General features: G+C 41.1%; 1 protein-coding gene across 1 annotated transcript; it reads right to left on the bottom strand.

Moving 5' to 3' along the window:
- Positions 1-266: 266 nt before the first annotated feature.
- MEOX1 (mesenchyme homeobox 1) lies at positions 267-9,621 on the bottom strand. The gene is made up of 3 exons (XM_010310628.2): positions 8,825-9,621; positions 2,284-2,456; positions 267-1,457 (listed from the first exon to the last, which is right to left on the bottom strand). Exons 1-3 carry the CDS (start codon positions 9,273-9,275, stop codon positions 1,299-1,301), a joined length of 783 nt encoding a protein of 260 aa, XP_010308930.2. The 5' UTR covers positions 9,276-9,621; the 3' UTR covers positions 267-1,298.
- Positions 9,622-11,170: the final 1,549 nt, after the last annotated feature.

The raw sequence follows: 11,170 nt of genomic DNA, 5'->3' as shown, positions 1-11,170 counted from the left end.
GTCCTCAAACCCTGTCAAAGGCAGAGGTGATCAAAGACACAATATGTTTACGTGTTTTGAAAAGCACAGATACTATTCATTTGTATGAAATATTTGATCAGTTGCAAACACACATGCGCGCACAAAAAAGAAAAAAAAATCAGAAAAAACCTCTATTAATGGGAAGTTTGCAAAAAGGGTTAAGTTGGTCACTTACCCGTGAACTTCATAAATCCAGATATTGATTTAGAAGACAGTAAGTAATGAGTGTGACTCCACACAATGCATAGTTAACAGATGTTTTTATATGTAATTTAAATATACACATGTACATGTTTATTCAGAGGAAAGTTTTCTCTCCAATGAAAAAATGAAACCAGAATTTGCAGACAATAAATTCGGTTAAATCACCCCGATAACATTGTTTTCTGCTTCTCTTGACAATCCTGAATTCACAAAGAAAACCGTGGGTTTCCAGAGAGTTTCTGTAAATCCAAAAGAAATGCAGCACTAAACAGTAGTTTTCCTTTAGTTAAATAGGTTTAAATATTGAAAAAAAAAAAGTGATAGCTATTATGTTGAGGCCTTAATCTCTGCTGTACCTACTGTGACATTTGGTAAGGAGTGCTTTGAAAAAATATTTGAAATTGAGATCTAGCAATTTAATTTCAGGATTTACAGTAAGTGGAAGAAATCTCCCTCTGCAAATTGCTACCATCAACACGGAACCTGTCCTCTTGGACTGTCAGTCTGCAAGCCATCTCTTCTGAAACGGGTAAGCAGAATTCTGTATATATAGTTTTGGTCTCAAATTTTTATTTTGTAATCTTACTGCCTAGCCATACAGGTGTTCAGATTGCAAGAAAAATCAGTGACTATCAAAGTATTTATTTCTCTTAAAGTAAGGCACAAGGGAAATGTGCCACGCCAAGTCCAAATGCAGAATGAACAGATGTGACCAGGGAAAGGTTGGATGAGAATACCGTTGCTTTATCACTTGCTGAACCCTTTCTTGGTGATTGACAACCTGTATTTTTTTGAGTGTTTGAGAGCCTGGACAACATTACTCCTGTTTTATACTCAGTGCTTGTTAGCTTTTATTCTGCAGACACATCTTACGTGGTAGTAAGACGATTCCAGAGAGCGTTAAATTCATTCAGACAAAAATAAAAAATCATGCCCTCCTTTGGGAGGAGGCTTTAATCGCCTCTGTAACCCAAAGCATCACGCGCCTTTTAAAGATTCAGGGCTAGAGGTTTTGCAAGCAGGATCATCCCGTGGTGTAGCTGACCCGGAGCAGTGTTGCATCCACTTTCCGATCAATTACTTTCTCCATACTCCTCTCCCATTGCAGCGAGGACAGAGCTGGGGGAGGCAGCAGAGTCTACATCTTCTGTGTCATGTTCATGTGGGGACACTGGTTGCCCACCTTTAACGCGTTTCCACTTCATCCTTCTGTTTTGAAACCATACTTTGACCTGGGTGATAAAAAAGGAAATAATTACTTATTGTAGTATGCATATATGCAGACCTATGCATATACGTGTGTTTTAATAGACGGATGTTTTGTGGAATTCTAGAAGAAAAGGTGAAAGGAACCTCACAAGTTTAAGGCATGCATCTCTCTAAGAGAGGCAGGAACAGTTCCTTCTAAACTGTTCCAGGCAGATGTTTCTCTGAGACCTGCAATCTGTCCTTATGTCAACTAAGCATGTCAATCCAATGGGCACAGCGCATCTCGTGTCTTCTAACATCTAGTCAGCCTAACGCTTCAGGAATTGTCATTTGCTTCACTTAATTGAACAATTCCTCTATTGTCCGCTAAGCTTTGATAAGGAAACCCTGACTGAGATCACAGTGAGAGAACAGAAATATCTCTCCCCATGAAACTCTGCATTTTTGTCTCTCCTTATCACCTCAAAATACTACCTGACCCAGGAAGAACGCATGTATCTAACATATATAATTCTAAAAATTTCCTGGGAATTGCAGTCTAAGGTGATATCCATATTCCATCCGTAAGCCTTGACATATCATTACGTACCAATGAGTGGTGGTAAACAACAGCTCAGCAGATATCAGTTATTCCCAAATGTGTCTTTAGTTTAGGTAAACGTAATTACATTTCTTAACTACTTACAGAAATTTGTAACAAATGTGTTTGAAAAGAAGGTGGAGACTTTGTATTAAAATACCTCTGTGCCATTGCAAAGTACACCCTTGAGTGACATATCTGGTTTTTAGCTTTAGGGAGAAGTTGTGGGGGAGGAAGAAGAAGCTGGGGAGGCAGGGATTCAGAAGTACTTGTCTCTCGGTGAGATCCAGGTTCACAGCTATCTCATATCTCCTGAGCCTTGTCAAGTAGTTATGGTGGGCAAATTCAGCTTCCAGCTCCCGTAGCTGCTCCTTTGTGAAAGCTGTCCTTTCCTTCCGTGATTTGCTGCTTGTTTCTGCCTTGTTGCTCGAGTTCTGGTTTTCTAAGAGGCAAGCACACACGTCGTGTAATTTGCAGTCACATCGGTCTGTGCGAACGCGTACGTGTATTGCAGAGGTCTGACATGAACTACTAATCGAAGTGCTCAGTGGAAGTTTTAAGAGGTTTGTGTTATGCCCCCTCAAGCTCAGCATGACTTCTCGGTGTTGGCAGTCTTGGGCTCGAGGGGACTAAGGTGGGACAGCTCGGAGTCAGGACGGGGTGGGTCGTTAAAACTGCAGAAGCGTGGGTCTGCGAGGTCAGAAACGAGCAGCTATGGGGAGGAAGCTCTCATTCCTTACTATCATTGCATTCAAATAGTTTCCTTCCCTACATCTTTACTTTCATTCCTTATACACGTATTCTCACTCTCTCCCCTGATCTGGCCAAGCTAGCATGTTGTGTGTACGATGTGTAACGTGGCACGAGCGCGTGGTGACCAGCTCTGGTGCGAGGCGTAGGGTGAAGTCACTTAGGAAGCACCCAAAGCCAGTGTATCGCCTGGGAACACCGCGTGCGTGTGAGGAGCATGGTAAAGCAAGCAACACCAGCAATACTCCAGACGTTGAGCTACTTTTGGTCCTTGCTAAATGAAAACTAGGAGGAGATCTGGTGTCTGTGAGCGTGATTGGCCTCAGAATCGTCCCCCTCACTCTGCAGCCCTGTGCACTTGGCTGCAGTGTGGACAAAATATTTCAAAGCCAAATTTCAAGCCATAGCCAAAGGGATTTTGCAGCAATTATGCTAAAAAGCAAACACAAATTGACTTTGCCTGAGACTGTGGCAATCTTTTTTCTTTTTTAGCTTTCCTTTTTAAATTTTCTTTTTAATTTTCTTTTTAATTTTCTTTTTAAATTTTTCCTGTTCTTTTTTCTGTTTTTATTTTTCTGTTTTTATTTTTATTTTCTTTAAAATTTTTTTCTGTTCATTTTTTTCTTTTCTTTTTTTTTTCTCTTCTTTTTTTTTTCTCCTGTGTTTTTAAAATTGGTGCTTGTGAAGAATCTCCAAGCAATGCAAGGAAAAATGCCCTTGTTTCAGTGAGCAAAGCCCAAACTGCCAGTCTTTCAGGGAGTCACTTTTACAAGTTCCTTAACTCTTTCTCCCCTCTTGCTCCTGTAGCTGTCTAGATTCCCTGAACTGAAGATGCTATTAGGTTTTTTGTTATGTTGAGGATTAATTACTTATTTTTTTTGTGCAACCAGTGTGCAATGAAGTTCCGTGTGTCCTGGCATAATATTTCTACATAGAAATGATATATAAAATGGAAGCAATGAGCACAATGTGCAGCATCATCTTCTGGATGTCCCTTTGGTTGCCAACGTAATAAAGCTGGAAAAATGTGACAGGTGGGGCTGTAGGTTTCATGATTGATCTGATCTTAGCTCTGTCTGCCAGAAACAGAGGAATCAAAAGCAGCTCCCATGAGTGATAAAGTGCCCAGGGACCAGTATATCGGTCACATGCTGCAGCTATACTGCTCTCTATTTCAAGGAAATTTAGATTTAGATGAGATCTGAGGCAGAAATCCTTCCCTGTGAGGGTGCTGAGGCCCTGGCACAGGTTACCCAGAGAAGCTGTGGCTGCCCCTGGCTCCCTGGCAGTGTTGAAGGCCAGGTTGGATGGGGCTTTGGGCAACCTGGGCTAGTGGAGGGTGTCCCTGCCCATGGCAGGGGGTGGGACTGGATGGTCTGTGAGCTCCCTTCCAACCCAGCCCATTCCATGATTCTATGGTTCTGTGAAATTAGTCTTGTTTGCATCAACATTATTCTTGGTACTTATACTTCAAAAATCCCTAAATAAAGCTGGGGAAAGTATGAAAACAAACCTCCAGAAGTTTCTCCCCTTGCTCTTGCCCATAGTTGTACAACCCCCTTCATTCTCATCTCTTACTGAACAAACACCCCGTTACACGTTTCCCAAAGGCTAACAAATGTCACTTTTGAGAGAGTGGTGGGGAAGCGGGATTTGAAGTGTGGATCCCCTGCTGAGAACTTTGCCACCAGCTTGTGGGAGCCTTGGTTTTAAGAGCTCCCCTGGGTCTCTGCTCCCCTCGCAAACATCTGGAGGGGTGAAGCAGCTCTCCAACGCCAATAACCTTCTGCAGGAATTAAAGCCACCTTTGTCAAATTAACCTGGGATAAAAATAGTTAATGGAACCTGAATATTCATGTGAGCTCACTACTTAGCCTTGTGTGAAGGACATCCTTTCTAAGGGGCAGTTTCACCAGTCTTCATCTCCAAAACCCAACGTGAACGATTTTAAATAGCTAGGTATTTCTGGGAACAGAGCAGGGTGTGTAGCTTGGATCCTGTCATTCAGGCTGTGTGCCACATGGTGTTCTAAAGAAATGTGTGGTTATTCATGGCTGGAGGTTTTGTGATATTCCGATAGTGGGAATTGGGCCTAGTTGCTTCAGAGTTTTGACAACAGAATGTGGAAAATGGCAAATGTTGTGTGAAAGGACAAATCAGATTAGAAAGATTTTCTACTGTACTGCCAGTTAAAAAAAAACCCACCAACCAACCAAAAAACCACCAAAACCCCCAAAAACCCACCCAAAAATCTGCTCAGGAGTGACAGGAAGATCTGTGTCCCTACCATGAAGCATGCATACTTCCAGGATCCCAACCAGTCCACGGTGTGGTTGAACGGAACAGCCGCCTGTCCCCAGGGCTGCAGCAAAGTATGTGCAGGAACTGAAACTATAAATTTCCAAACCTAAACCTGTGTCGGGCACTACTACATACGTGTATCTATGAAGAGGCAACCTGTTTTCTGCAAAAAAAATGGGCCAAATTCAGCATTTGGAGCTGGTCAACAGAAGTCAGCTTTGGTTTATGCTCACACCAGCATAACTGAATCAGAATCTGATCTCATGAAGTAGTGCTCGCTCTCTGTCACTGGGTGGAACTGGTCTGCTAGCAATGACCAGTAAACAATGCTTTGGAGGAAGGCATCAGGACTCTGCGCTGTGCAGGTACGGGATTGTGGCACCACAGAGGGTGCTTGTACTGCTCAGAGAGCAGCTTAGGCACAGAAGCATGGGGATCGCTAATACGTGGAGGATCCTACCTGCTTCTTGGATGTTTGTGGTGATCCACAGCCCAGATCAATGCACCTCGCGTTTGTTACTCTGCAGACCACTCTCGATGTCTGCAATTTTTCCCTCGGTAGAAGTAAAATAAAAATACGAAGCGTCTGCACGATGTTACGTTTTTCTCCTCTTACTAAAGACTCTGAGGGCATATTTATTCTGAGTGGCTAAATCAAGTAGTAAGACGCTGATAGATTTTGCTGTTATGAAACATAAAATTCGGAAAGCTATCAGGAGCGTTGGCCAGGTGACCTCATAAATAGTGGATTCATTTGGCAGCTAATGATAAAGTTGCTTCAACGTGCACCTCGTGGAATAATGCCCCATGGAGGGTGCATACCGAGGCCTGTGATACATGACATTCTGCACCCAGACAGCTTTAAACCGATCAGGGACTTGCCTATAATTTGCTTTTCAGTCCTCCTCAGGTTTGCTGCTGCTATCTACTCTTACCTACTGCTTTTTTATGCCCCTATGACTGTAAATGGGAATTGCAAGCTTGGAAAATCCTCTTTACAGTTAGTGGCAAGACTGAGCAAGGTTGGCAGGTGGGAATTCAGCTCAGCTCTACAGGTTTTAATACAAAGTTTTCCAGAATTCTTCAGTCAAGGACATTGTATGTCTAATTTTAAGGGAGTCATTACGCACTGTTATCACATTCTCATTTCTACTGCAACCTCGCTAACGTTCTGTATTGTTTCATTCAGATAAAACAAAGCTGTCTGAATTCTATTATATATTCTATGACTATTGGAGATCTGAGGACTTCGAGTGCGTAATAACACAAGTACAGTTTAGGATGGGTGGGACAGAAACTTTATTGAAATTTTATTTGAAAACATTAATGGCTATGGCTGGTGGATGGACAGCAGAGGCAGCTGTGAAAGCTAACACTAGGTTAACTTCTATTTTCAGGGCATTTGGTGAGCCTGTAAAGTCAAGACTGAATACGGCATCTAAATAACTAAAGCCTGTAGAGGAAGAAAAGAGTGTGGGCATGTTTATCCATGAGTACTTGTGGTAGATGCCACTGTTGTTAGTGCCACACCAAAGCCGTTCTTTAAATATTTTTGATATATTCATGCTTCAAAGAAGGTTTCAAAGATTAACAAGCTTTTAAAATTATTTTTACACCATTCTGCTTATTTGCCTGAGAAATATGCTTATTTTAGACTTTTCTCAGAATGCTCTGCAAAGAGCCACGTTCAAGATCTTCACTGTGTATCTTGCAATAACTAGGGTCTTCACAAGAACCCAAGGGTTTTGCACGCACTAGTACAAATCACGGGAATGCTGTGTCTATGTGGCAGTTCAGGTAAAATTGCGGTGCATAAGGCACCTACTAAAAGAAAATAGTTTCTGTTGTAGGTTTTGTCTTCCAGTGATTTCAATATATTTTTTCTTTACTCGCCCAATCTCTGAAGAGAAGGCTCGGGGTACCTAGATTTTTCTAAAGAAATCAAGGAAAATTCTCCAGAGGAGAGAAAAGACTTATGTTCTACTTAGAATAAACAATCGCTATGTGACATGTCCAGCTGCGTTTCTGGAACTGCTGTAAAGGTGAAGGAAATCACAATAAAATCGCTCACAGACTTTCCCCTCATTTGTTTTATTTTGTCTGAGGACAGAAGGAAGGAAAAGCTTGCAGGAAGGATATCGAATAATGCAATCTGCTCTCTGGTAAGCGAAGAAGGGAGTGAAAGGAAAAGCCATGGTATCCCCTTTGGGATGTTTTCATGATTCTGCATTTGCTAGAGTAACAACTTGTACCGACAGCAACAGTTGTTAGAAGGTAAGAAACATCATACCTTTCAGTGATGTCATTGCTTACAGCTCCCCTGTAAGGAAAAGTATATGGGACAGCCACAAGTATGAAAAGAAAATGTCAAGGGTGCTGGTAATGCAGAAAAGAAGGAACGTTTGTTTTCTACTTTGGAATCAGTCTCTTGAAGAATAAGGATATCTTTCTAATCTGAGTGTGCTGGAATCTGCTGTTTACCTATGACTAGCAAATGTTTTAATAAAAGCATTGTTCACTTTTAGAATTTATTTTAAAAAAAAAAAAAACACCAAAACTTCTTTGCATTTGGGTTTTTTGGAAATTCTTGTCCCAAACATGCTTTTTCAATAGAAATTAAGTTAAATTCCAAAGCTGGATTTCTAAAGAAAAAAAAAAAACAAATAAGCAAGGGGAGTAAAGCAGATTCTGGGCATAAAGAGGTTTGGAATATTAGTTATTTTATATGTTCCCTGACAGTCTATTCATATTTGAAGAGAACAGATATTAGGACTAATTTTGTGTCAGAGAGAGGATGAATACAAGCTTGTTGTTTCAACTGCAAAATGGAGAAATCAAAGTTGATTAGAGGTGGCTCTTCTGTAGCCAACCTGTGAAACCTAAAAATAAATAAATAAGTTTATTGCTGTGTTCTCTACCTGTAAAATGAGGATACTGGAAAACATTCCCCACTTCATAGCAGTGCTGTGGGGAAAAGTGCACTGTAGCTCGTAAATTCATACTATAGCAAATGAATGCATATAAGCATCTTAATTTTTAACAGCTTCCTTAGGAGAAAACAATTTTATGCATATTTCACATACCCGGATTTGAGACAGCAGCAAATCAGAGGTTTTTAGTAGTTCTATAACTATGAAATTATTGAATATTGTGCTGTAGAAACGATGTGTTTTGCTAGTGAGGATGACACAATGAAAACTACATTTTCTGCAATGTACTGATGGGAAAACTTTTAGTACCTCTTGTTTTGAGGTAAAAACATCTAATATTTAGTGAGGCCAAATAGAATTTTTATCTAAGGGGAGACACTGCATCTTATACTTCTTACCATAAACGAGATGTCAAAATCCTATATAACATTTCCAACTAGCACAGGCAGCCCAAGATGAGGGGTCTTTGCTCTTTGCCGTTCTCTTACGCTTGGACAAATGGCAGGTATGCGATATATAGCTCCGCATCCTAGGACTTTCAGCTCAATGTATACATGCCATGTGATTTCTGTTTAGTTACAGCAAATGTGCATTGTGCTGGTGAGTAAAATGCCTGGTTCGATAAACAAGATCTGCAGGAGTGAAATGCAAACACCAGAGGTCATCAAAGAGTAACCCGTTTAGTTTCAGTGTTGGTATTGTGTAAGATTCCCCAGTCAAGACTTACAAAATGTTTTCCTCATCAGCTTTATTTCTTAATTCCTAATCTCGCAGGTGCTCTCATTCTATAGCCTGTACTATCCCACAACCCTGATTTCATATCACCTACCTGAGTTTTCCTTTTTTCTTTTGGATGACTTTTTCTCAGTCTCATTTGTAGTATTTACTGGTACCTCCTCATCTTCATTCATACCCACTGCCGCGCTCACTAGATTTGGGCTGTTGACTTCTGACTCCCCAGAACCCAAGGCCAGTCCTGGATTTAGTCTTCTTCTGGCCTCAGTTGCTGCAAAATGCCAGTCAGAGTGTTGGAAAGAGGGATGCTGCTCCACAAATGCCCGCTCCTCACGTGGGAAGCTATGGGGAGCAGTCACCAGGCAGGAGGTTGAGAAATCAGAGTAAGCAGCAAAATCTGATTTTTGATGGAAGGAGAACGGTGCTGGTGGGTAGTGGTTCAGCCCTGAAGCTGTGGTGACGTCCGCATGGGTGCTCCGCAGGCACCCCCAAAGCGGGGCAGGAGGTTGTGGACTGCGCATGCAGCTGCTGCTGGTGGGATCCATCTGCGTCCAGTCCTGTCCACACTCCACCGCTGGTGACCGGTTACAGCTCAGGCTTCAAAATCAGAAAAGGAGCAGAGGGGAAATCTTCCAAATTTTACGGAATAGATTTCCTCCCTAAACAACAGTTTGTTTGTGGGTTTTATGCTGTTGCAGATTTGTTACTTTGGGAACTCTTCGAAACGTCTTCATTGTCCCGAGTGGAAAACGATAACCAGATCTGCGCAGTGATTGCCCTGACCTGCTTCCCGAGGCCCGAAGCTTGCTTCCTTGTGAAGTGCTGGACATGAGCGAAACACTTTTTAAATACCGTGCTGGGGAGAGAGTGACAAGTTTGTGAAGTGAAATGTGAGAGAGGGGAGGGAGGGGTTAACGTACATACCCTCGGTCCCTCCAACCAAAGCAAAGCAGGCAACTATTAATCATCCGAAACCTTATATGCACATCTAATGGGATTTGCAGATGGAGCCTTTTAAAGAAACAATGTCTGTATTTTTTTTATTTTTTTTTTAAAGGGAAAGAGCAGCACACAGAATTAAAAAAAAAAAGGCTTTAATGTTTCCCTGTAACACTATGAAGTTATTTTTATTGCACTGTTAACAAAATTCCCCGAGTCTTGGATTTGGAAAAAGCCCTAACGCAGAATTCATCAGATGCCAAATTTCAAGAACTAAAGTGGGAAATAAAAGTAAGAAAAGGACTTCACTGATTATATATATAATTTAAGGCCTAATCCTAAATTTAAAAAAAAAGTATTAAATCTGGCTAGTGCACACATGCAAGGTTTTAAATGATTTTTTTTTGCTGGGGTTTTTTTGTTTCTGTTTTTTTTGTTTTGTTAACTTCATAACACATGTATTTGCTGAGAGCTGAACTTTGCTGCCAGTGGCAGTTATTCTTTCCGTATTCTACTTTCCAGGGAATTTTCAATATGCCACTCCTTCCTGCAAGGAAATCTCCTGCTTTTATGCCAACGGCAGACATGTTTTTCATCTTTTGTTGAAAGTTTTATAGTTTTTCCTAACAGAAAGCAGATTCTTAGACCCTAGAGCCATCACAGTTGAAAAGACATTAACAGGGAATCTGTTCTCAATCCCTTTTTTCACAGAAGTGTGGCAGCTGGGAATGCCCCAAACCCTGCTATGCTACGCTTACTGCAACTTCTCTCGAGGTTGTTTTTTTGTTTTTAATGACAATTTATGTGTGCATGTGTTCCATGTTTCCATAATCTGCTTGCAAGCATTTCCAATACTTATTCCCCTAGACCTTGCTATATGTTGTGTGCGCCGCTTTCCCTTCTCTCACCATTTGTGCTGGGGTTTTTGTTCTCTCATAGACACAGAGATTTAGCAGATCGATGCAGAGCCTTCATTTTTAACAGGGGCTTAACCCTTACTTTTATTTAGCTTCTGTATAATTCAGAATTGGGGCATTTCAAGGAATCAGGAAAAAAAAAAAGAAGGAAAAAAGTGTGCTTATCCTGATATTTCTGTTGGTTCTTATAGCCTGGCCTTTTCCAAGAAATCAAGTGAGTTTAGTCTGGGTTTTTCTGAACAAGAACATCAAATTCTGTTCTATTACATGAATCTTGACTTTCTTGCAAAATCCTAAATATATGATACCTAATTCATTCTCTAGGAAGAACCCTCCTAAATATTTGAATCTGTTGCTCTGTTGTATTAGAGAATAAACATTAAAGCATATTTCCTACTCACTGGCAGGAGGAAAAACCCAAGGCTCCTCATTTTCTGAAAGGCCACATTATAATGAACTTATGAATGCTGCAAATGTCCCAGGCACTGGCTGAATCTGAGTCCAGAACTTTTTGCCAAAGCAAAATATTTCATTTATACTCTGTGTGTGCGTTGTCATATGTATAACCCCCGCTCGCTTCAGTC

Source organism: Balearica regulorum, chromosome 24 (assembly GCF_011004875.1).
Source record: "Balearica regulorum gibbericeps isolate bBalReg1 chromosome 24, bBalReg1.pri, whole genome shotgun sequence".
NCBI classification, from domain to species: Eukaryota; Metazoa; Chordata; class Aves; order Gruiformes; family Gruidae; genus Balearica; species Balearica regulorum.
The sequence above is the reverse complement of the archived record's forward strand: the minus strand, read 5'-3'. Positions and strand labels throughout refer to the sequence as shown.